Here is a 26959-nt window from a genome sequence, read left to right as displayed (position 1 = left end):
TCTTCCTGAAATCTTTAGTACTTTCAGTCTTTTTTTTTTCCTCATTTATTTTGCTTATACTTAATTCTTGATTCCCTCCCCTCTGATTGTGGTTTCTTTGAGAGCTGTATCTCAAAGCATCTTAGCCTCCTCCAACACTGGGCAATTCACAGCTCACCAGCCTAGGTCTCTGCCACAACTTTTGGGTGGTCAAAACTGGCCACAGCTGGGTGGTGTGCTCTTTTTTTCAGGCTTGGTAGAATGCTGCATAGCCTCCCACGTGCATAGTGTCCTGTCCGGGTGACCTGTCCTGCTCTGTTCTTCAGTTCTCTGTCTCTGTACCAGCCATTCAGAGCTTTGCAGCACTGGTGCTGCCAGGTTGCAGACCCAGGAGGTTTTTGCTTCTGAAGGGCTATGGCCAAACTAGTTTTGGAGAACTGAGCAACTGCCACAGCCTAGAGCCAGGGTCTCCACAGCACTGAAAAGAGGGAAGCAGGACTAGAGTGTAGGGTCATGTCCTTGGGTCTGCTTCCTTCCAGTAGAATGACAGATGGAGGAAGGGTGCTAAGTGAACTCAGTCAATGAGTATGAGTTCTTAGGTTTGGGTTTTTTTTTTTTTTGTTTAGTTTTGGTTTTTGTTTTTACCTTCTTTTGGATATTCAGGGTCCTAGACTACAGAGACAGATGAAGTTACTTTATCTTTGGCATATAAACTGTTTTGGACAGGTTTGAGAGGTCATGGGATCAGAGAAAATATCTAGTCCATCATCTTGCTGCTCATGTGAGAGTGTAGTGTTTTTATTGAGTCATCAGGAATATTAAGCCTGTGGTCTACAAAAACCTTCAAATATTGTTCAGATGAACTACTGTATAGCCTTACCTACCCCATCTTTTACCTGTGAAGTTGTCTCAAGCCTGGAAAGTAAGTGCAATTATTATCCCCATTGTATAGCTATGGAAACTAAGGCATTCAGGTTAAGTGACTTGTCAAACTTATACAACTAGTAACTGTTAGAGGCCGGATTTGCTATCAAGTCTTCTTGACTCCAAGCCCAGCACTTTACTCACTGTACTACCCAGCTGCCACAGGTATATAAGATGGGGCTGAGAGCCTTCCAAGACTTTTCAGTACAGATGACTACCACTCACTTCTGGTGATTCATGTGAACACATAAGATGCTGCAAGAAAAACTTAGAAGACACTACAAAAACATTACCAATTTTGGCCAAGAAACTGAAGACCTGGGACAGAGGTGGTCTTTTCGTCAACAATGTTCATCACAGACAAGGGCTTCAAAAAAGAAAAGCAGATTTGGGGAATAAACAGATAGTTAAGTAGACATGTCTAGGAAGGGGAATTTCTGACTTAAAATATTTATTGGGATGACAGGCTCCTAGCCAGCATGGGGTATACCTTGCAGAGACTAGTGAAAATGTCTTACAAAGCAAAAGCCTTTTAAATTGAAAAGAGAAAGAAGGGAGAAAATTGTCCATGTATACCCACCAAACAAAATACCAGAGATCATAGAAGAAAACTGTTCAGAAACAATTTATACAAGCATTTCTGCCTTGAGGGGAGTTCAGACTAGGAGAGTTTATGCTGCTAATCAGAATACTTTCTGACCCAAGCAATTTCCAGTTTCATTTTATAGTAATTGTGAAAACAAATGACAAAATTTCATAGCTAAGTAAAATAAAGATACATAGTTTAAGTTTGGGATTTTGGATTTACTTAAACAGAATATATGTAATGCTTTCTCTTGAAGAAAACCTCTTTATGATGCCCAGTATTCCCTTTGCAACTACTTTCCCTAAAAAAAGAGGTTCTTAATCTTTTTTGTGTCATGGACCCCTTGGATACATTCTGGAGGAGCCTACAGATCCCTCTCAGAAGAATACTTTTTTTAAATAATTGAAAAAAATTCTAAATTTCAGTTAGAAGTTAATGAAATAAAGAAGTAATTTTTTCCTTCAGGTTCACAGACCAATCCCCAGAAATCTGTCCATGGATCTCATTGGTCCTCTTCTAACTTGATCAAAGGTGAACAGAGATATCTTAACTGGATTAAGTAAAAAAAGATATTCACAGACTATCAATAATGATTTTCATTTCTGAGAATCAATCAAGAAAGATTGATTAGGTCTTTGATTTAAATAAGACTTAGGACTCTAGCCTGCGGTGCTAATTATTTCTTAATATTTTAGAACACAACTAAAGCCTTAGTTCTATATGCTAATATAAGATTAACTACAACTTGTGATATAGGCAAGATGATACAGTGAATAGAGCATAAAACTTGAAATCATAAAGACCTCAATTCAAAACCAGGCTCAGACACTTACTGGGTGCCCCTGGGCAAGTCACTTAACATCCCTTTGCTTCAGTTTCCTCAACTGTAAAATGGAGAGAGTAACAGCAGCTACCTCCCAGGGTGATTGAGAGGATTGAGACAAATGAGAAGCTAGAGAGACATGGGTTCTGGGTAATTCATAATCAGTTGATTGATTGGCTAGTAGATAATAAATTGAGGTCAGTGGTTCTCTTGGAAACCAAAGACCCTGCTCAGAGGCTGCTGAATGTTTAAGTACTTCCTGGGGGGAGGGGGGAATCAGTTCTGATTGGTTAGCAATTGGTTAACAAGAGAATGAACATTATAATGAATGTTGGGCATTTTCCAATGAGGGACTCTGACTGTATCTCTGATCTTGTCAGCTCTCTTGGACAAAGAGACTTATCTTCACTCAGATCATTCTGTCTCCAGCAGTCTATACAAAAGGATCTGTTCTCTATCTAATCCTACCTAAGCAGAACAATGGTGGGGTTACAGTAAGAATTCCACCTAGATAAGATGATCTAGGCGAGGTGAATCTTGGGCAAAGTCAGAAATGTCCTGAAGAGATTAGACTTTGAATGTAAGAGAAAAAGAGATGATCTTTGGGTCCCATATATAAAATTCATTATAAATATAATAAGAAAATGATCGTTTTTCTCAGGATCTAATGGACAGAATTTGTAAAGTGCCTAGCACAGAGTAGGCACATATAGGAGGTGCTATATGGTGCTTATTCACTCACTTATAGTGGTAGAGAACACCCAAAAGTTCACCAGAGAAAAGGTTCATGAAAAGAGCCAATAAAATCCATGGCCTCAGATTCCTCTGCACAAATGCAGAAAGTAGAGGTACCCAGCAAGATAAACTAGAGGTCCTAATGCAGAGAGGCAGACTGGACTTCATAGGTCTCACTGACATCTGGGAGAATAAGATTTGTGATTGAAACATGCTTCTGGAAGGATTTAACAGTTAAAAAGAAAAAGGGCATAAAAAGGGAGGAGCTGGCAGGGTAGAATTATATATCAATAAGATCTACTTATTTAAGTAAGTCTAGAAATCAGAGCAAGAAAAGCATGGTGAAGAGTATTTGGGCAAAGATCAGTGGAGATATCAGTTGTCATTGAAGATTTACCTAGGCAAAGGAAAGAAAGAAGCTCAGGAAACAGGTCACAAGCCTGGCAGAGTCATCATACAGAAGTAATGAAGAACTCCCATTATCAGCGTAGCTGACAGAGTTCTTTCTGTGTCAAAAGCAAAGTAGATAATAATCTCCTGACTTGCCTCAATGATAATTTCATTCTTCAAAAGGTAAAAGAACCAACAAGAGGGAAAATCTGCCCTGGCTGATTTTTACCAAGGAAAGAAAATGGTTGCTAGGGTGAAAATGATGAGAACCTAATGGGAAGTGATCATTTCATCTTAGAGTTTGTAATTCGGAAAGAAGCAAAAGCTAGGCATAGTCTGACTTGCATCCTAAATTTTGGGAGAGCAGCTTTAAAATGTTTCAGAGAAAGATAAGGAGTATTCTGTAGTCTAAAGTTCTACTATGGCAGTCAGCCTAGGAGAGATAGAAAGGGATCAAGAATGAAAATGTGGGGGCGGCCGGGTGGCGCAGTGAGTAGAGCACCGGCCCTGGAGTCAGGAGGACCCGAGTTCAAATCTGGCCTCAGACACTTAACACAAAAACTAGCCAGGTGACCTTGGGCAAGGCACTTAACCCCAATTGCCCCTCAAAAAAAAAAGGCAAAAAAGAATGAAAATGTGAAGACCAAGAGAAACAATTCCACCCATGAGTAAAAATGGGAGTTGTCTGAAGTAAAAGTGGCTATGTCTAATCAGCACAATTAGACTCTAAAAGACATTTTCAAAAGTGAGATGTCAGAAGATGAAAATAAAAGCATGGCAAAGATCTACTAAGAATAACTGTCAAGAATGCTAAAACTCTAAATGAATTAAGGCTGGCAAGGAAAGCCAAGGTCAACCAGGAGGGGTCTTATGGCTGTTGTCATTTGAGGTCTCTTGTGAATAAAAGGAAGAAGAAAGCAAAGGCTCCCTGCACACGTGGTGATAGAACAAAGATATTTGAGAGGAGAGGAGAGAAGACAGATCTACCCCACTCTTTTTTTTTTTTAAGCAATCGGGGTTAAGTAACTTGCTCAAGGTTACACGGCCAGTTATTTTTGTGTGGGTGCCGAGTATCTGAGGCCAGAACCAATCCCAGGTCTCCCGACACTGGGGCCAGCGCTCTTACTCACTGCACCACCTGGCCGACCCTTCTACCCCACTCTTAAGTTGCATCTGTTTTCTCTGACAAGGAGAGCAATCTTTGGACCAGAAAGAAATGGTTAGTAAAAAAAAGGAAGTGATGGTGACAAAGGATAGAGTTTCTCTAAGAACAAGTCATGCCAGGCTATCAGCATTTCCTTCTTTGACTGGGCTATTAAATGGAAGACCAAGGGAATGCCATAGATAGACTTTCCTTACCTTTTTGCAAAGCATTTGACAAATGCTTTGTTATATTCTTATAGAAAAGAAAAATGTGTGTTAAGCAAAAGTACAATTAGAAAGATTCAAAACTGGTTAGACTCAGAGTAACAATTAATAATTCCATGAATGCTATTCACCTCCTGACAAAGAAATGATGGACTAAGTATACCACATGTTTGTACGTTGCCAATGTGGGATTTTTTTTTTTGCTTGATTATGAATATTTGTTACAAGAGTTTGGTTTTTCTTTTGAGGAGGAGGTAGAGAGCAAAAGACAATAATTGAAAATTACAAAAATAATGATTGATAATTGTAAAAAATGTTTTGTTAGTTTAGAAGAAGGTCTCCAGTAGAGTACTCCAGGGATTTGTGCTTGGTCCTTTGTTGGTAACATTGACTTAGATAAAGGCATAGATGCCATACATATCAAATTTGCAGATGACACAAAACTGAGAGAGATAACTAACATATTAGATGATAGTCAGCATTCTTCTTTTTAACTTACTATTAGTTTACAACATTCAGTTCTGAAAGTTTTTGAGTTCCAAATTTTCTCCCCCTACTCCCCATGGCAACATGAAATCCAATATAGGTTCTACATATACCTTCACATTAAACATTAGTCAAGTTGTGTAAAGAAGGATTATAACCAATGGAATGAATGAAGAGGAAGAAGAAACAAAACAAAATAAAATGAATGAGAGACCAAGTATTTTCCTTCAGATAGTCAGCATTCTAAAAGATCTTGATAGGCCAGAATACTGGGCTGGATATAGTATAACCAATATGATATAATGGAACTGTGCTGGATTTAGAGACAGAGGTCCAAGCTCTCCCATATAAGACATATCTTATCTTGGGCAAGTCTCTTCGTGTCTCTGGGCCTCAATTTTCATATCTGTAAAATAAAGGGGTGGGTCTAGATGTTCTCTGAGGTCCAAATTCTTGATCCTATAACAAAATAAAGTTGAATGAGGATAAATGTAAAGTCTTACACATTTCTCAAATGTAAGATGGAGGATTAGTAGACAACAGTTCACCTGAAAAAGATCTGGGGGGTTTAGTGGACTTCAAGAGTAATAGTATGTGATATGACAGCTTAAAAAAAAATCTATTGCAGGCTTTGACTACATTGAGAGGCATAGTGTCCATGACTAGGGAGGTGATCATAGATAATACTGCTGTAGTCTGTCTTGATCAGACTATATCTAGAGTAATGTGGTTAGTGCCTGACACCAGAGGAGGACAGCCAATCAATCAGAAAGTAGTTAGCAATCATTTATTACATGCTAAGACACCGTGCTAAGGATTGGGGATACAAAGAAAAGTGAAAACAGTCCCTGCCATAAAGAAGATCATATTCTCACATGCAAATAGCTATATGCAAGATGAGTGGATGGAAGGTAATAGCAGCTGAGAAGACTAGGAAAGAATGGAGAATTTGAGCTGAGTCTTTAAGGAAGCCAGGAAGTAGAGAGTAATCCAGGCATAGGAGAAAGCCAGTGCATTATGGGAGATGAAATGTTATATGTGAGAAATAGCAAGAAAGGCAGTGGACCATAGAGTATGTGAAAAGGTGGAAAAAGTAAGAATGGGCAGGTAGTAAAGAGCTTTAAATGCCCAGAGGACTTTATATCAGATTCCAGAGAATAGGCTACTAGTTTATTGAGTTGGGGGGGGGAGGCCCACATGGTCAGAACTATAGATAAAAATGCTCTGGCAGCTGAGTGGAGGATGAATTGGAGACAGAAGAGATTTGAGGTACAGAGACCAACTAGAAGGCTAGTGCAATAGTCTAGGCAGTGGGTGATGAGGACCTGAACTAGAGGGGTAGCTGTGTGAGTAAAGTGAAGGGGACATATATAAGAGATATTATAAAGGCAGAAACAAGATTTCACAACAGACTGAATATGTAGGTGAGAGTGAAAAGTTGAGGAAAACAACAGTTATAAGTCTGCTTAACTAGAAGATGGTAGCAGCTTCAAAAGTGATAGAGAAAGGGGTGGCCAGGTGGCTCAGCGAGTAAGAGCACCGGCTCCAGTGTCGGGATGACCTGGGGATCAAACCCGGGCTCAGATACTTAGCACCACACCCAGAAATAACTGGCCGTGTAACCTTGAGCAAGTTACTTAACCCCGATTGCTTAAAGAAAAAAAAGTGATAGAGAGGAGTTGGGAAGAAGAGAAAGTTTGGGGGGAAGATAATGAGTTCTGTTTTAGACATGTTAAATTTGAGATGTCTAAAGGATTTCTAGTTCAAGATGTCCAAAAGGCAATTGGTGATGCATAACTAGCTCAGGAGAGAGACTAGGACTGGATACATACACCCAGAAATCATAATAATTAAACCAGTTGGAGCTGTTGAGATCACCAAGTGAGGCAATAGAAGGAAAAGAGAAGAGGGTCCAGAATGGGGCACTGGGGAACACCAATGGACATGACATGGATAAGGAACCTGTGGAGAATGAGAAAGAACAGTCACATATAGGTAGAAAGAGAACCAAAAGACTGCTGTGTCACAAAAACCTAGAAAGGAAAGAGTATCCTCAGGGGGCAAATGATCAAAAAACTGTTAGATTTAGCAAATAAAAGATCATTGGCAAATCTGAAGAAAGCGGTTTCGGTTGAATGATGAAATCAGAATCCACCTCACAAAGAGTTCAGAAAAGAAAGTAAAGGAAGTGGAGGCATTTAGTGTAGACCAATTTCTCAAGGAGATTAACTGAGAAGGAATGGGAGCAGGGAAGGAATAAACACTTATATGGCACCTACTATGTGCCAGGCACTGTGCTAAGCACTTTTTAGAGATATTATCTCATTTAATCCTCCCAACAGCTGTGCAAGGTAGGTGCTATTATATATCCCCATTTTACAGTTGAGAAAACTGAGCCAAACAGAGGTGAAGTGACCTGCCCAGGGTCTACTACTAAATTTCTGAGGCTAGATCACACAGCTAGCAGGGATGGTGGATAGAGAAGGCATGGATGTGTTTGCAGACAGCATGGCCAGAGCCAGAAGATAGGGAGAAACTGAAGATAAAAGATAGAGTGGGGATGAAAGTAGGAGTGATCTGCTGGAAAGGGGGAGGGAATGAGATCAAGGGTACATGTAGAAGGCTTTGCCTTTCCAATGAGAAGGGCCACCTCTACATCTGACATGGGAGTAAATGAAGAGACAGTGAAACAGAATATATGAGTGATAGGAGATGTTGAGGGGAGAACGGAAGCTTTTGTCGAATGGTTTCAGTTACTGTAGTGAAATAGACAGCCTGTGGGGAGGAGGTGCCATGGTATGCTTGAGGAGAGACAAGAAGGCTTGGAACAACCGCTATGGAGAATAAGGTCATGAATCATTTGGGACCTTGTTATCAGCAAATTGTGAAAGTTGCAAAAAACCAAATTTGGGCTTATTTTGAGGGAAAAATTCCTCACAATTAAGTAGAGTTATCCTAAAGTGGAACAAGACCCCTCAGGAGGCATTGGGTCTTACCCCAGCCATTTCCACTGGAGATCTGCAAGCAAAGACTGGATAGCTATTTTTCAGTGATGATACAGAGCAAAGGCTCTTAACCCTTTTTGTGTGTCTTGGATCTCTGTCAATTTGATGAAGCATAGAGACCTCTTCTGGTAATAATGTTTTTAAATGCATTTTATATATATATATATATATATATATATATATATATATATAATTACCAAGAAGATCACTTATATTGAAATAGACTTACCAGCATATTAAAAAGAATACACAAGTCCATAGACATCAGATTAAGAACTCTTGATTATAAAGGGAATTCTGGTTAAGGTATAAATTAGACAAGACAGCTTTTAAGTACTTTTCCAGCTCTTATGATTCTGTGAACCCTTGGATGTCAACTAACATTAGAATTAAGATAAGGATCAATCCAACAAGTATTAACTGCTAGGGACTAAGAGAATGCAAAGATACACAAGACACAGTCCCTGCCTTTAGGAATTTTACAATATAATTGAAGAAATAAGCATAATAAAAAGTATGCTATATAGCTTAAGAGAGATAATAACAATGTCATGGTCTCCATGTCAGGGGGCTTCACTTAGCTTACTATATGACCGCACCAGACAAGTCACTTTACTTCTCTCTGTAAGTATAAAATGAGAGTATTGTTCACAGAGTTGACATGAGGAAATTGCAAAACTAAAATGTATATAGGTAGAAAATGTTACATATTCTGTCATGTCACTGTTTTTCATTTTTCAAAGGAGCATTCTATGACAGAGCATACATCTTGAAGTGAAGAGTATAAAAAAACAAAAGGGATCCATAAAAACTCATGTATAAAGTGTCTTACGTCTTTATTGTTATCATTATATTAATAGAGAAGTGAAAAATCAGAACTGGTTAGGGGATCTGGAAAGGTCTCATGAAAGAAGTGACTTTTGAGCTAGGCCTTCAAAGAAGATTAGGATTTCAACAGGTCATGAAGGTAGCAGTCCTTTCCAGACTCAGAAAGAATGGTGTAAACAGAGGCATAGAGACACAGAAAGGCAGGATGAGTTGAAAGAACTGTGTAGAGGCCAGTTTGGCCATAGCATAGAGCACATAAAAGGAGCAGAATGCTTGAAAAGTAGGGAGAAGGTAAAGGCCCTGAGCTGTTGCATAACTAAAGCCAGTCAGGTGTCCACACTAAGTCCAGCACCAGTATGACGAGCCTCTAGGAGTGGGGGCCCACCAGGCTACCTGAGGAAGGGAGAACCAGCCCAGGCTGGAAAGGGAGCAGGCTTCTTTGCTGATCGGCAGGATGATGGAGTCTGTGATGACTGCTACCCTTCCAGCCTGAGTGAGAGAGGAAAAGCTAATCCCAACCCTCCCACCCCCAAAAAAGGAAGGAAAGAAAAGCACTGGGAATCCTATGTCAGGCTTGTAGGTGTCCGTAATCGCCCTGTTCACATCAAAGCGGATGTGTAAGGGACAATGTAGCATGGTGGCTGTAGCGCCAGACTCAGGTCAGAAGAACCCTGCATCAATCCACACATGCTAGGTGTGCACTCCAGGGCAGAACCTCAGTCTTCCTTATTTGTAAAATGTAGTCATTGCACAACGTGCCTCACGGGGATGTTTTGAGGAAAACACTTTGCAAATCTTAAGAGTACAATATAAATGTGAATTGTTACGAAAAGAACCAAAAGGATTCATAGAATGTGAAAATTCAAAGGGACCTTAAAGAATATAAAACTTATTTTCACATCAAGCAGTTTAAAATGATGTTGTCTGCTCTGGTAACCTTACAGGTGAAAATAGCATCACAAAGTCACAGAGTTTCAGGGCTGAAAGGAACCTTAGAAATTATTTTGTCAATGTTTCTAATTTAACACCATGTGGAAATTGAGGCCCAGACAAATGAAATGATTTGTCCAAGATCATGTGACTAGTTAACAGAAGGACCAGACTAAAACCCAGATCTCCTGATTCTCAGAACAGTGTCTTTTCTGCTACACAAAACTGTCTCTCCCTTGCTTGCTAACATTCCTGAACAAGCCTTTTGGGCCTGTAGTATGATGAGGATATACATAGGAAAAGAACTACCATCAGATACAAATTTTCTTTTTTTAAGATTTGAGGATTCAAAACTGACCCAGTTTTCTATTTTAAACCATCCAGTATTCTTAAATTTTCTTTACTTCATAAGGATGCATTTATTTTAACTAAAAGTAGAATCAGGTAAAGAACCCAAGTTAAAAATAAGAGATGACAGAATTCTGGTTAATAATGGCATTGTGAAAAGGCACAGAGGAACCTAGCTCTCCCACATTTACTCCAGCAGTCATGGAGCACAAGACAATAAGCATTTATTAAGTACTTATATTCCCAGCACTGTGCTATGCTCTAGGAATTCAAATGCCAGCAAAAAGAAAAACAGGCTGTACCCTCAAGGAACTTACATTCTATTAGGTGAAGGCAACACCAAAGGCCAAGTAGGAAGGGAGGTTAGAGAGAAAGGTACCCATGCAGGGGAATGGTGTCACAGTCTAAAAATTCAGAAGCACAGCCAGTAGGCCCAAAGTGGAGGCCCTGGAAGGAATTCACCATTACGAAAAGCAGACCAGCAAGGCAGAGGGTTGTTTCAGAGTGAGGAAGTACTAATGCTAAGAGAAGTTGCAAGATGAGATGGCAACTGAGGCAGTGTGGCAGAGTCCAGGAAGTCATAAGCAGAGGCAGGAGGAGAATGAAAGTTGGACAAGTGTCACGTCAAAAGACCTCAATGATTCTGAGATAATAAGAAACATTAGAACAAACTCAAGATTGAAAAATAGAAAACAATATAAAATATCTATAGCCAAAAATAACTCATCTAGGAAATTTGTTGTTCAATTGTTTAGGTGGTGTCTAGCTCTTCATGATCTCATCTGGGGCTTTTTTGGCCAAGATACTGGAATGGTTTCCCATTTCCTTCTCTAGGTCATTTTACAGATGAGCAAACTGAGACAAACAGTGTTAAATGACTTGCCCAGGGTCACACAACTAGCAAGTGTCTGAGGCCAAATTTGAACTCAGGAAAATGAATCTTCCTGACTCCGGGCCCAGCATTCTATCCATTGCATCATCTAGCTACCGTTATCTAAGAAACAGTTTAGAGAATTTAAGAATCATTGGAATCTCTAAAAATCATAACCGAGATAAAAGTTTGGATAGCACAGCACATTTGAAAAAATCATGAATAAAAACTGCCCAGACTTAGCAAAACCAGAGGGCAAAGTAAAAATAGAAAGACCCTACTAGTCACCTGAAAGAAACCCCAAAATCAAACTCCAAAAAAGGTGACAGTCAAAATCCAGAGCTTCTAGGTCAAAGGGGAAGATGATTCAAACAGCCAGAAAGAAACCATAGTTGGGATCACACAAGACTTGGCAGCAACCATTACAAGAAGAGAAAATCTTAGAATAAAATATTCCAAAGGGCAAATGATAAAGACTTACTGCCAAGAATAACTAATCCTACAAAACTAAGCATAATCCTCCAGCAGGGTTGAGAGGAAATGAAATTTCCTTTAATAGAATAGAAAACTTTCAAGTAGTCCTAGTGAAAGGACTGAGCTAAGAGAAACTTTGAAATGCAAACATAGGAGTCCAGAGAAACCTAATAAAGAAAAATACAATTAAGCATTTGGATGGGGGTAAATAATGATGAAGTACTTAGGTTATAATTCAAGATAAGATAAAAGGAACTCTTCTGAATGTCAGTGTTTTCAAGGTTCCCAGAGAGAATTAACTAAGACAAACAAAAGACAAAAATTAAATATTGTCCTGTTTTGATGGTCTTAAGTGAGGTAAGAAAAGGGAGAGGAAAAGTAGCACACTAAGGAAGAAATGAAGGAAAAGGGGATAGAGGATAATTACAAACTGGGAATAAAAGGAAAAGAGAATGGGTAAGTACCCAGTAATCAAGACCATTGCCGAAAGAAAGAGAAAAGGGATAGTCTAGTGGAAGAAGATTACTTCAATTACAGATAATTAGTGCTGATCACATCCTTTCTATTTCACCATTTCCTACCATGTAAAGAACCAGGCAGAAAAGCAAAGAGAGAATATAAAATGTATATATATACATATATGTGTGATGTATAGTATATGTGTGTATATAAAATACACAATGATCATATCTGTGAATGAATATAATAACCCTACATATAAAACAGAAGATAGTAGAATGGATTAGAAAGCAGGATTTATTAGAAACATAAAAATTCATAAAGTTAAAATGAGGAGCTGCAGCAAAATATATTGTTACAAATAAACTAAAAAAAGCAGGGGTAAAAATCATGATCTCAGATAAAACAATAGTAAAAAATAGGCATGATTAAGAGATATACAAGGAAATTACATTATTTTTAAAGGTACCATAGGCAATGATATTTTATCAATTCTTTTAAAATATTCACCAAATAGCATATATATTTAAACGTTACTTGACAGGAAAAATCAATGGCAAAATTATAATAGTTAGTGGCCTCAATATACCTCTCTCAGACCTAGACAAATCTAACAAAAAGACAAACAAGTTAAAGACCTGAATACAACTTTATAAAAGTTAGATATGATAGAACTCTGTAATTACTGAATGAAAACGAAAGAAATATACTTAATCGCAGCTGTACATGGCACCTTTACAAAAATTGATTATGTCCTAGGACCTAGAGCATAAAAACCTCAAAAACAAATGCAGAAAAGCAGAAATACTATTAAATGTATCACTTAATGACCACAATACTATATTAAAATTATAATTAATAAGAGCCTTGAAAGAAATAATTCAAATTTAAATATATTAACTAGCCTTAATTGGTAGACCAAAGACAAAATCATAGAAACAATAGATCATTTTTATCAAAGAAAATGACAAAATAATAATTGTACTAGAATTTTGCAATGCAGTTTTACAAAGCACTCAAAAGAGGAAATTTTGTCTCATTTAGTACTTTCATCACTAAAAGGTAGAAGAATATCAGTAAATTAAACTTGCAATTTTTTAGAAAGAAAAACTACAACTCAGAAAACTCCAGCTAAGCACAAAAATAGGAACTGAAAATCAAAGAAGAGCTTAACCATATTTAAAATAAAAACAGTGAACTAATAGATTAAACTAAGATTTTTTTTTAAAGCAATTGGGGTTAAGTAACTTGTTCAAGGTTACATGGCCAGTTATTTCTGTGTGTGGTGCTAAGTATCTGAGCCCAGATTCAATCCCAGGTTATCCTGACTCTGGGGCCGGTGATCTTACTCACTGAGCTACCTGGCCGCCCCTAGGAGATTTTTTTAACTATTAAGATAGAAAAAGTATTGGCTAATCTAAAATTTTTTTTAAAGTTAAACCAAAATGCCCATATCAGAATTAAAAAGGAGAATTCACAGGTAAAGATAAAGTTATTAGAAACTATTTTGCCCAATTCTATGCCAAAGCACTGAAATGGATTAATGTTTACAAAAAAGAAAATACCCAGATTAATAGAGCAAAAAATAGATAATCTAAATAGCCCATTCTCAGAAAAAGAAACTGAACAAGCCATAAAGGAATTTCAGAAGAAAAACCCCTGGAGTAGATGGATTTCAAAGAAAATTCTAGGAAATACTCAAAGAACAATTTCAGTATTACATAAACTGTTTTCAAAAATAGACAAAGAAGGGATCCTACCAGTTTTCTTCTAGAGCACAAATATGGTCTTGATAACTAAGCCAGGGTGAGGCAACGTAAATAAAGAAAACTAGTAGACTAAATAATAGAAAACAAAAAACCAAATATCTAATGAATATTGAATAATATATTAACAAAGGGGCTACAGACATATATTAAAAAGTTGATTTGATTGTTTGATTTATATCAGGAATGCAGAGTTTGTTCAGTGTTAGGAAAACCCTAAACATAATAAACCATACAATGCATCTGTGATCTCATCAATCTGTGAGTTCCCTCCAGTGGTACAGATCACTAGTCACCCATGCCTCCCCATTCTGTTTTCTCATCCATATTCTCACAAAAGTTTGCCATAGGGCATCTACTTAATGTACTAGAAACCTAACTCAGTTTCTCTCCCATCACAAAGTAGAACACTCTGGCTGTCTACCTATTATCTCTCATTCTTACACATTCTCCTCCTGTTATACAATTTTTAACACCTGATCCTCTTCTCCATTCCCTTTTCAGTATGTATGTTGTGTTTTTTCATTGCCCATTGTGTGATAATCATCTTTAGTTCTTCAGAGGCAGTAATTTTCCAATATGTTGTTTAGTAGAAACATAAAAATTCACAAAGTTAAAATGAGGGCCTGGAGCAAAATATATTATGTTTCAAATAAACTTAAAAAAAGCAGGGGTAACAATCATGATCTCAGATAAAAGAATAGTAAAAAAAAATTAGGCATGATCAAAAGAGATAAACAAGGAAATTATATTACATATAGTAACACTGGTAAAAATGTTATTATTAAACAGGTGGGCCTTTGCTTTCGTAAGAATCTTGGAATTAGTAAAAGCATTTTGCAATTTCCTAAAAGCAATCTAGTATATCTTCTCTTCCTTTATTAACCCTGGCCCCAGTTCATTTTCTCTCTGAGCTATCTGACCTAGATATACCTGCTATTGGGCAAACTCTATAAGGTATCCACTGAAATTAATGTTGAACTCTAGACAATAGATATTCTTCATCTACTCAGTCTTTCCAGTGTAAATGGACAGACCAGACTCTCTTTTTAGTGATTACATATCTCTTCCAGGATACTCTGCAAGTCTTACTCTTCTGTTAGACTAGCAAACACTTTTGACAAGCATATATATCTTTATTCTGTGTTTTGCCTGACATTTATTATTAAAAGGTTACTGAACAGGGCTTCTTTTTTTATTTCTTCTAAGGAATCTTAAACGATCTTTAAGTTGATAGGAAACATCTTTCTATAAACAAGCTTATAAAGTGGTGTTTTGTTCTGCTCAATCAAATGTCTTTTTCATAGTCAACAAACCGTATGCCCAATGAGATCTGACATTCCTGCATCATTCATCTCAGGTAATTGTGAGATGACAGAGACATGTTCCATTGTTGAATATCCCCTGGGAAAGCCTGCATGTTTCCTACTAATATGCTCATTGAAAATTACTTCAATTAGGGGCGGCCAGGTAGCACAGCGAGTAAGAGCACCGGCTCCAGTGTTGAGAAGACCTGGAGATCGAATCCTGGGCTCAGATACTTAGCACCTACCTAGAAACACCTGGCTGTGTAACCTTGAGCAAGTTACTTAACCCCAATTGCTTAAAAAAAAAAATTACTTCAATTCATGTATAGATGAGCTTCATCATAAAAATGATGGGAACTTGATATTTGATCCTAGAAGCAATAAGAAATCATTGGAGTTTATTGAGTTGGGGTGACTTAGTAAGACCTGCACTTTAGAAAAATCATTTCATGGCTGAATGGAGGATAGATTGGAATGGGAAGAGATTCAAGGAGGGCAGACCTACCTCCCAGCAGGCTATTGCAATAATCCAGGCATGAGGTAATAAGGGCCTGTATCAATGGTATTAGTGTCAGAGGAGAGAAGAGGGGGTAAACAAGAAATATTGCAAAGGCAAAATTGACAGGTCTTGGTAACAGATTGGATATGGGGGGAGGAGGGGATGAGAGACAGTGTGGATGATAGAGATGACTCTTACATTGCGAGCCTGAGGGATTGGGAGGATGTTATTACCCTCATAATAATAGGGAAAGTATCAGCATAGAGATGGTAATAAAATCCCTGTGAGCTAATGAGATCACCAAGTGAATTGGTATAGAGAAAGCAGAGAAGAGGGCCCAGGACAGAATCCTGTGAGACACCGTTAGAGAGTGTGTTCTGGACAATAGCTATCAGGGATGAAAGGATCAAGGAAGAGTTTTTTCAAGATGGGGGAGACAAGGGCATTTTTGTAGGCAATAGGGAATAAGCCAGGAAACAGAATAAGCCAGAGATTTAAAACAGGTGATAGAATAGAGATTACAGAGGGGTCAGTCTGTTGAAAGACAGAATGGAATGGCATCACTTGAATAGGTAGAGGCATTAGCCCTGGCAAAGAGTAAGGCCACCCCATGGCCACCCCATCGTGTGAGACGGGGTGAAAGAGGACGTAGTAGCAGAAAGGATAAGAGGGAGCTTACAACAAATATCTCAAATTTTTCTGTAAAATATGAGTCCAGGGTCTCAAATGAAAGAGGGGGAGCCATAGGAGGTCTCACTATAAGCCCTCACTGCAGCAAGGCAATTCTTTTGCACCTCCCTAATTAACTCACTATCTCACTCACCCCAGCTGCTTTTCCAAACCTTTCACCCCTCCATAACCCTCCCATAGCAACCTCTACCCTCTCAACTGAGAATCTCACCTCATATTTCAATGAAAAAATTAAGACTGTTCTGAGAACTCTGTCCTCTCCCCTCCTCATCATACCACAACACTTAGATGTCTTCTGCTACTGTCTCCTCTACAGACTGTCTCACATGTCCTTCTCTTTGCCAAGGCAAACTCTTCTACATGCACAAACGATTCTTTCCTGTCCTGTAAATGACCCCATCTCCAGCAGATTGACCCCTGTATCATCCCCGCTCACTCATTAAGTCTTTCCCTGTCTATTAGATGATTCCCTACTGCCTACAAACATGCCTATCCTTAAAAAAACTCACTGAATTCATTCATCGCTGCTAGCTATTATCCCCTATCTTCTCTTCCTTTTGTGGTAAATACTTTGAGAAGGCTGACTACAATAACTTCCTCCACTTTAAACTCTCTTCACTCTGGCTTCCAACCTTATCATGAAACTGCGTTCTCCAGAGTTACCAATGATGAACTCCACTGCCAAATTTAATGATCACTTCCCAGTCCTCATTCTTCTTGACCTCTTTGCCACCTCTGACATTGTCATTCAGCCTCTTCTCCTTGATGCTCTTTCCTAGGATTTCCACCTACCTCTGACTACTCCTGAGTATCATTTCATGGAGCCTGTTGATTGCCTCCAGTTTATCCTGTATTTATCTTGCTTGTATGTTGTCTCCTCCATTATACTGTGAGATGCTTGGGAGCAGGGACTGTCTTCTGCCTTTCCTTGTATCCCCAGAGCTTAGCACAGTACCTAGTATAATAGTAGGTACTCAATAAATACTTGTTGACTCACTGACTGGCTAATGTACTGAATTTAGTAAATACCTTTAAAAATGGTATTATATATATATATAAGATTTAGAGTTCTTTGTATACAGAAATGTTTGACCAGCCCTGGAGTCAGGAGGACCTGAGTTCAAATCCGGCCTCAGACATTTGATATACTTACTAGCCATGTGATCTTGGGCAAGCCACTTAATCCCAATTGCCCTGCCCTCCCCATCATAATAATTGTCAACATCATAATAACAAAAATAAAAATTTAATAAGGAAAAACATGTCTGAATTTAGAGAATTAATAGATTATTACTGTATACACATCCCCACACATACTTTTTTTTTCTCTTTTCTACTTAAAAATTAACACTGGCTTGCACATAGTAGGAACTTAAGATATGTTGAAGGGAATTGAATTGAATTTACTGAATCATCTGCAAATATTCTCCTTTACAATGAATGCTGTCCAGGGAAAGATATAAAGAAGATTTTAAAAAAAGTTCAGTGAATGCAAAGAAAGGACATTTCATGCAATAATTGTCTTTTTAAAAAAGTGACAGGCATACCTGTCACCCACAAGATACAGTTTTATCATTATTATATTACTTTCACCTCAGCAAATTACCTCCTATATTAGCTAATCAGGCAGAATTAAACATTTTAAATTATCTTTATTCTGTGTGCGATCAACTATAAAACTCAGGACTCTAAAAAATCTCATTCTTTCTAAAAAATCTCTATTCAAAAAAAGTTTCATCATCACAGAAGAGGAGGGCTCAATGCTTTTTCTTTTTGTTTTTTTAAATTTATGTCCTGTTGTTTTTAAACATCAGAGTATTTCTCAATATATTTCCCCACCCTGTTCCTACCACTGAACCTTCCCTGTATAAAAAAAAGAGAGAAAAACAGTTAAGCAAGAACAAAACAAAGTATCCACATATAACAGTTTCTGCAATTTCTACATCCATAGTTCCCTACCTATCTGCCAAGAGGAGGGATGTATGTTTCATGTTCTGGTTTCCAGAACCATGATTTTTCAAAGCAGTTAATTTCCTTTAGAGTTGTTTTCATTTGCATTATTGAAGTCATTATGTATCTAATATTCTTGTTTCTGCTTTCTTCATACTGCATCAGGTCATAAAAGTCTTCTTACACTTCTCTGAATTCCTCATATTAATTGTTTCTTACTGCACAGTAACATTCTATTTCATTACATTAAAATGTAAGTACTGTTTGTTCAGCATTTCCCCAATTAATTGGTACATTTTTTTCCCAAATTTTGGCTAACAATGAAGAGTGTGCTATAAATATTTTGTTGTATATAAGACCTTTCTTTTTGTCATTGGCCTCTTTGGGATTTATACCCAGTGGTGGGATTCCTGTGTCAAAGGGTGTGAACAGTTTAGTGACTTTTCTCATGTAGTTCAAAACTATTTTCAAAAAACAGTTGAACTATCTCATATTCCTGACTTCCTACATCCTTCCAACCTTAGCTGTTTTCAATTATGAGATTTCATTTCACAATTTATGTTCTCTGATTTCTTACATAATAGGTTATCACATTCAATTGTGCTGATTCTTCTCTATCTTGTCCCACTAATCCACTTTTTTTTTAACCAGCTTTATTTGCTGCTTTTTAATATAATTTGAGGTCTGGAAGTGTTATTTATACTTCATTCCTACTTTTTCTTTTCTTTTCCCTAGGAAAACTAGAAAGCAGTTTGGCAGATATTATGTTTAGATTGCAACATGTACTATAATAAGCTCAAAATGGATACCTGATTATTCACGAGCACACTATAAAATAATTACAAGGGCAAAATCATGAGCACTGAATATCATTCGAATTATTAAGTTCTTTATTTCTTTAAAGGATGTTTTATAATTGTATATTCATGTCTTTTGCATACCTTGGGTAAATTGTGGATTATATAGTTATTTTGCATGGGCTTTCCTTTTTTTATTATTTCCCCCAAATCCACAACTTTTTTTTACCACATCACACAACCTCTTGGCATTATTCCATGGTCACACCTAAGCTCTCCCAATCATGTGCCCAGTCTTAAGCTCCATAGATTTATACCACAAGAAACCAAAGACTAAAGTAATAGAAGGGGGTGTTAGGAGGGGAGTGAAAGGGGAAAGATTAAAAATAGGGTAAAGAAAGGAAAAGTAGTTGTCAGTGTCAAACTTATGTGATCCTAGAGAGTAATATTCCCTTAACTTTAAGCCTGGGTAGAAGATGTTTAACAAACAATTATTGAGCATCCACTATAAGTATGGATCTGTGTTTGGTGCTATGGGGGAATCAAAATAAAAATAGAAATAATCTGTGTTTGTTCATAAAATCTAGTAGTTTGACCAAATAAATCCTGTAGCTGAGAAGCAGCTAGGTTGTGTACTAGGCTTAGAGCCAGGAAGATCTGAGTTCAAATCTGGCTTCAACACTTCAACATTTACTAGCTGTGTAATCCTGGGCAAATCACTTAACCTCTATTTGCCTCTGTTCCTCATCTGTAAAATGGAGACACATTGGAGAAGAAAATGGCAAACCAGTCCAGTATCTTTCCTAAGAAAACTCCATGGACAAAAGTGCATGGGATATGGGGGCGGCTAGGTGGCACAGTGAGTAAAGCACTGGCCACAGAGTCAGGAGAAGCTAAGTTCAGTACCAGCCTCAGACACTTAACACCCACACAAAAAAACTAGCCGTGTAACCTTGGGCAAGTTACTTAACCCCAATTGCCCTCCAAAAGGCAAAAAAAAAAAAAGTGCATGTGATCATGTAGAGTTAGACATGACTGAATGACTGAACAACAAAAGTCAATATATGGAATCTAAATTATTGTAGTTTCCGTACCCAAGAGTCCCTGCAGCTCTTTATTGAAATGACCAGAAATAACCGCCCTGCCTTGAGAGTCCCCCTAGGAGCCTATAACACAGAGCAGGACTTCCTAAACTTTTTCCACTGGCTTCTTAAACTGTGGGCTACAATCCCATATGGGGATGACAACCACAGGGAGAATTCAAACAACTGCTCCTTTACAGGTCCAGGTTTATAAGGTAAGGCTAGGACCACCCATCTCAACCACCTACACACCTAAGCCCCAATACTCCCTTGCAGGGAAGTCTTAAAGTATGAGTATAATAACTTAGCTATCAGTGATTCTGCATTATCTTCTTTCTCATTTCTGTTCAAGAGTCTGAATTTTAGGGACGGCTAGGTGGTGCAGTGAGTAAGTGTGCCGGCCCTGGAGTCGGGAGGACCCAGGATCAGTTCCGGCCTCAGATACTTAACACCCACACAAAAAAACTGGCCGTGTGACTTTGGGCAAGTTACTTAACCCCAGTTGCTTTAAAAAAAAAAAAAGAGTCTGAATTTTACTTGATGGGCAGTAGGTAGATACTAAAGATATATGAGCACAGGAATGAAATTTCTTAGAGAATACCTAAGATAAAGAATTATCCAAACCTCTTCAAAGACACTAAATATATTCCATATAAATACTGAATCACTGAGCTGGATGGAAGCTCTAAGGGAAGGAGGAAATGAAAAAACATTTACATAGCACCTATTATGTACTGGGCACCTTTGTAAATATCTCCCATTTGACTCACAGCAACCCTATGAAATGGTGCTATTATTATCTTTCTTTTATAGTAAAAACCGATGCAAACAGAGGTTAAATGATTTGCCCAGGATCACACAGCTAAGGAGTATCTGAGGCTGGATTTGAACTGAGGTCTTCCTGACTCCAGGCCCAGCACTCTGTCCACTGTACTATCTGCTCTATCCATAGCTACCTCAGATCTAGGACTCATTTAGTCAAATTCCTAGATTTTATGAAGGAACAGGAATTATTTCTATTTTCCATTCCAGTGCCATACTTATAATGGATGCTTAATAATTGTTTAAGTGAATGTGTAAATAAATTAACTAAATTTACCCAAGCCTTCCTTCATTTTTTCATGAATTCAGGGGGTGGTGTGGGGTGGGGGGGGAGAGTGTTCATTCGTTTTAGTTGTGTCCAATTCTTTGTGACCCCTTTTGGGGTTTTCTTGACAAAGATACTGGAGTGGTTTGCCATTTCCTTCTCTAGCTCATTTGGCAGATGAGAAAACTGAGGCAAACAGGATTAAGTAACTTGCCTGGGGTCAAACAGCTGGAAGTATTTGAAGCACTCTACCCACTGTGCCACCTAGTCATTCTTAGTAATCTGCTAAGCAGGTTAGATAGGAGAACCTTCATACTTAAGGAGTTGTATAGCTAGATTCTTGAAGCACAGTTGCTTGGCTGCTGAGATCATAGATCAGGGCAGGAAGGGAACTTGGATATCATACAGTCTGGCCCCCTTATTTACAAATGAAGAAACAGGTAAATAGAGATAAACTGATTGTGCCCAGGATCATATGCATAGTAAATGGGATTCAAACTCATCTAATTCCAAACCCACTGCTGTTTCCATTATGTCAACCTGAGATCTCTGGAATAGACTCCTAAGACAAATATACCACATTTTTCATACTCCCAAATCCATATTTTGCAAGAAATTATCTACCCTCGGGGTGGCCAGGTAGCACAGTGAGTAAGAGCACCGGCTCCAGTGTTGAGAAGACCTGGAGATCGAATCCCGGGCTCAGACACTTAGCACCCACCCAGAAACACCTGGCCGTGTAACCTTGAGCAAGTTACTTAACCCCAATTGCTTAGGGGCGGCCAGGTGGCTCAGCGAGTAAGAGCACCGGCTCCAGTGTTGGGATGACCTGGATCAAATCCGGCCTCAGATACTCAGCACCACACCCAGAAATAACTGGCTGTGTAACCTTGAGCAAGTTACTTAACCCCGATTGCTTATAAAAAAAATAATAAAAATAAATTTAAAAAAAATAATAAATTATCTACCCTAGCCATCAATACAAGCCTAAATTCCCTGCATAATTGTTCAACTCTCTACTTTATTTTCATAATTTAGACCTGGACTAAGAATGAAGCAGTAACTGTACTGAAGCTAAAACATTATAAATAACCTAGAGAGTCCTTTTATAATAGCAACTGCCTGCTGATTTTGTGGCCTAACGGCTCTGGCAGAAAGGATATAAATACAATATTGCACAATGACTAATTACTCAGAATTTTGTGCATCAGCAGAAGTGGAACCTGTGGTTGCTGCTAATATTATCAAATGCCTTTGCTATTTAATAATCTGGTAACTGTACATTATTTAGCATGCAATTTTCACAAAGAACAATGATTTTATTTCAAGTACCTCTCACTGAAATAAAAAAGCAGCTGTTAGAAGATGAACATTTGGCAGAAATATTTCAGCAGATTCTTTTGGAAATTGCTAGATTTTATTGGATTAACTGTTTTCTAACCAGAATTGTGGAAGCCCATAGAAAAAGATTACCAGTCTAGAGAGTAAGCATTTTTTTTAAAAAGGGTATCTCACTAACATCTGGATTTTAAGTCATTTACTCACCAGTATTTGAGTTATTTACATACAAAGCTTCCATTAATGGAAGAATGGACTTTCTGTGTTCCATTTTTAGTCCATACTCAACTACAACCCACATTTCTCTTTCATGAAATAGAATTCCTTGAATTTTGGAATAAATTAATTCACCACAAATATGTTGGCTAGAGCAAGGAGGGGTTAACAAGACTGAAATGACAGAGAGCCAATCTCTTCTTTGGATTCATAAGTAAACTAAAATCTAGGCACACGCTGGCTCAGAGATTGTTCCAACTAAGTAAAAGTCATCTGTTGACCCTGGTTCAGAGCTCAGCTACCTCTACAGCCCTTCTTCAAACTACTCTAAAAGATGGGATAGTTGATTCACTGCAAAGACACAGCCCCTTTTGCTTCTCTGTTACTGAGATACTCACTCCCTGATTGAAGGCTGGCACACACTTCCCCATGGTCACCAGACAGTCTCACCATTAAGTTTCTGGTTAAACTGGTGCATTCTGACATAGTTAAACCCACATACCAGCCTAGAATACAGCCTTGATCTAGCTTTCAAGCCAAAAGCTCACAAGCGTAGGCAGAAACATAACTAGGCTCCAAGATAAAGCCTATCAAATTGGACCCATGGCCTGAAACCTACCACAAGCTGTTCGGTACCCTTTAATGGTCCATAGATTGCTGACCTCTTAAATTTTGAATGTAATGAATTCATCCTGTTCTAGACACATGGTAGATGTGAATATGTTTGTGAAATTTTGTGCAATTAGAACATTTCACCCTAAAACATAACTTTATTTTGCCTTGGATTTAGTTTGGGGAAAAATCAATATCAAATTGCAGTTTCTATCATAGATGCAATCATTTTTTATATCTTCTAAACTCTAATAACTGAACTGAATATGTGTGTCTGGGATGAAGGCCAGTTACCCCTAATAACTCAATTTTAATCAATGTACAAAAAATGAAAAAGCTATCATTACTTAAGAGCATATGAAACCTTATTTGACAGTGAAATAGCACTGTACACCGACCTATCAGACCTTACTCTTTATCAACTATCCATTGATCTAGTACTCCATTTGCCTTTCTCTTTCTGAAAGAAGCCTTTAGCCCCATACAGTCCCAATCTAGGTGGAAATGCATGATTCAAGAAAAATACAGGTGTAAAAAAAAAAAAGGAGATAACACACTGATTTGTGTCAGCATTTGCCACAGATTAAACAGAAGAAAAATATTAACATAATGTAGGAAAAAAACAATTTTTTATAAAAAAATTTTTGTAAATTTGTAAAATTTTGTAAATTTATACAAAATTTTTGTATTAAAAAAATTAAAAACTGTCTTCTCCATGGCTTAAGGAAGAATTATCAGTTATTCTATTTTTTCTAGGCTTTTTCTGCATGGAATATTGTGTATCTAAGCCTGGGTCCCATTTATTTTTGACCTTTCTTAACTTTATATGACTTATCGTAGTAGAAAGGTCCAGACTAGAAAGAGCTGGAGCTTTCCCATGATCTTTCACAGTGCTAATACTTGCCTCCACCATCCATGGACACCCTGCTGGTCAGTCCTGCTGCTGCTGCTGCTGCTGTGAGGGGCCCTGAATTCCATAGGGATACTGGTTCTTTCTGATTTAGCTGTCACTTCCACCATTTGTGGGTTTTGATCTAGAGCTAGAAAATTAGGAAGTCAATGACGAAGGCATTGGGCAATGTAGTATAGTGGAAAAAAGAATGGACTAAAAGTTACAAAATGTGGGTCTTGCTCCTGGCCCTCGAATTGCTCCCAGCTAGCTTCAAAGACTTGGACAAGACACTTCATCTCTTTGAACTTCACCAATCTTTATCATAAAACAAGGGAATTGGACTACATAACCTCTAAAGTCCTTTCCATTTCTACATTTGTATGATTATGTAGTGATGTCATCGCAGGTATGACTATAAAATACTGAAATTATTTTTTAAAAATATAACACAGCTTACATATCTAAGTATCTCATTTATTCCATTGATACTGCCCAGCCTGATTTCCTCCATCTGGTTTCACTAAGAGTCTTCTGTGATCCATGTTGAGATTTCATATTAGATATAGTAGTATCAGGTGGGATGGAAAGGTCTGTGCTAATACAATATTGAGTTCAAGTATCCAGAGACAAGGAACAGATTATAATAATGAAGGAAACCAATAACTCAGTGAAAGATGGATCTTGAGACTAGGGCCAGAGGCAGGAGGTATACCCACAAACTAGGTGAGTATAGTCACTACTTAGCATCAGCAGGATCTAACGAACTTGACAGCATCAGGAGTCTGAGATCAAAGTGAGGGTCAACAACTGGTACAAGAAAGATTAGAGGAAAAAGGTGCACACTAGAGCAAAGAATGTGTATGATTTATCACATCCAGATAAATAGCTAAAGTTAATTAAAAATTAAACTCTGTAATTTTAAACTAGGTCTTATCTCACTCCTCCTTTCTTCCAGATGAGCCACAATGGAAGACTGCCATTATTCAAAAGTTGTTGGGACTCTTGGTTTTCTCAAAAAACTATTAGCTTTTGAGCTACAAAATTGAGTCTTTTAGCATACACTTTTTACACATTTTTTTTCATGTCAAGTCTTAAGGCTATCAGGTTCTCTGAATGGTATTCTCCACTCTGGTGGATACAAGACAGGTTTGATTTATAAGAAAGACACCCAAGCATTGCAAGCAAAAAACAAAAACTGACCTCTTGTCAGTCAGAAGCCAGAACACACAGCAGTAACCAGACAGACTTGAATGAATAGTGCGGAACTCAGAACCCAGAATCCAAGCCTAGATCAGAAACCACAGCTCAGAACAGTCATAGCAAGTATGGCTGATATGAAACCTACTCTATAAGTTCCCACATTCTCTGCCTCTTAAAGAGGACAGGGCTAATTAACATAAGGCTAATTAATCACAAGAGTGAACCAAGCAAAGACCTATGACCACTAAGAACACAGAGTTAGGAAATAAAGGTAAGGAGCAAAGTCAAAGGATCAGTGTGCTCCTTCCAAGGCACCACACTTGGTCAGTAAGCCAGGCAGATCTGACTACATTGAAACATGCCTTCCCATAACTTCCTATTTAGGGGGATTTGTGATATTATACACATTTATTTCTCCTTTTTTAAATGACATACTTTGTATGTTTGTGGTAAAAACCTAAAACACAACCAAATACAGCAATACAAAGCTTTATTCCCTCACATTACAGTCAACTTGGGACAAGGCACAGAAATTATAGTATAGTGGGTTGAATAGACCTTCGGCACACAATATAGCCAAGGTGACCCAGTTTCAATTCTGGCAGAGATGTAATAACCTAGAGATCATTTCCTATTGGGTACAGCCACAAGGGGATACTGGACCAACCTCAGATTATTCTTCTACCTCCAAACCAAAAGGATATTGTCTTAGTTCTAACTTATCCCCAAAGGATTCAGGTTGAACCAGACCAAAGAGTAATTTCAATTCCCTAAAGGATGGAGAACTGACTAGTTCCAGTTCTCTGTGGTGCAGATAATGCCTAAATCTTTCTAAACATATCTGCAAGATTTGCTAAATAGATCATTCTTGATATCTTTTAAAGACTTATCTTGTAGGGGATCTATCTTTGGCCACTTAACTTCTTTCAACATCTCTTTGGATGGTTTTTGGGGGAGGGGATAAAAATGTATATTAAATTTTGGTTCTGTCATGATCTGACTTATCTTCCTTTGCCTGGCCTCCCACACTGTAAGTCAGCTAAGTTGCCCAAGGAATTTAGGTCCATATTGTAGGCTTTGACAGCCTGAAATGATAAATGGCTTGGTGAAGGAAGAGGTTTTGAGGAGAAAGAAAAATTGACTCTACATGTTAGATGGAATTTGTTGAGACATCTTCTAGGAATGCAAAAGCTTTAACCGTTAAGCCAGTTGGCAGTCTGGTTAATGAATCATCCAATGTCAGAAAGTGGGTACAAATTCCTGATGGGTGAGGTACTGGATGATCCCATTGTTTTTAGCATGATTATGGAAATATCA

General features: G+C 38.0%; 1 protein-coding gene across 5 annotated transcripts in view; it reads left to right on the top strand.

The window, feature by feature from the left end:
• Window positions 1–26959, top strand: part of RBKS (ribokinase) — a 151278-nt gene that overhangs the window by 96181 nt on the left and 28138 nt on the right. Inside the window, exon 8 of one of the 5 annotated variants that reach the window (XM_069072117.1) lies at window positions 19154–19177. The exons of the other annotated variants lie outside the window; for them this stretch is intronic. Coding sequence (XP_068928218.1) covers window positions 19154–19162 — 9 coding nt within the window. The 3' untranslated portion in view covers window positions 19163–19177. Of the gene's footprint in view, window positions 1–19153; window positions 19178–26959 lie in introns of those variants that run through there. 5 annotated transcript variants of the gene reach the window in all.

The sequence above is a fragment of the Petaurus breviceps genome, unplaced genomic scaffold (genome assembly GCF_028583685.1).
Source record: "Petaurus breviceps papuanus isolate PSGF00001 unplaced genomic scaffold, PetGlider_PUasm1.0 90845, whole genome shotgun sequence".
Lineage (NCBI taxonomy): Eukaryota > Metazoa > Chordata > Mammalia > Diprotodontia > Petauridae > Petaurus > Petaurus breviceps.
The sequence above is the reverse complement of the archived record's forward strand: the minus strand, read 5'-3'. Positions and strand labels throughout refer to the sequence as shown.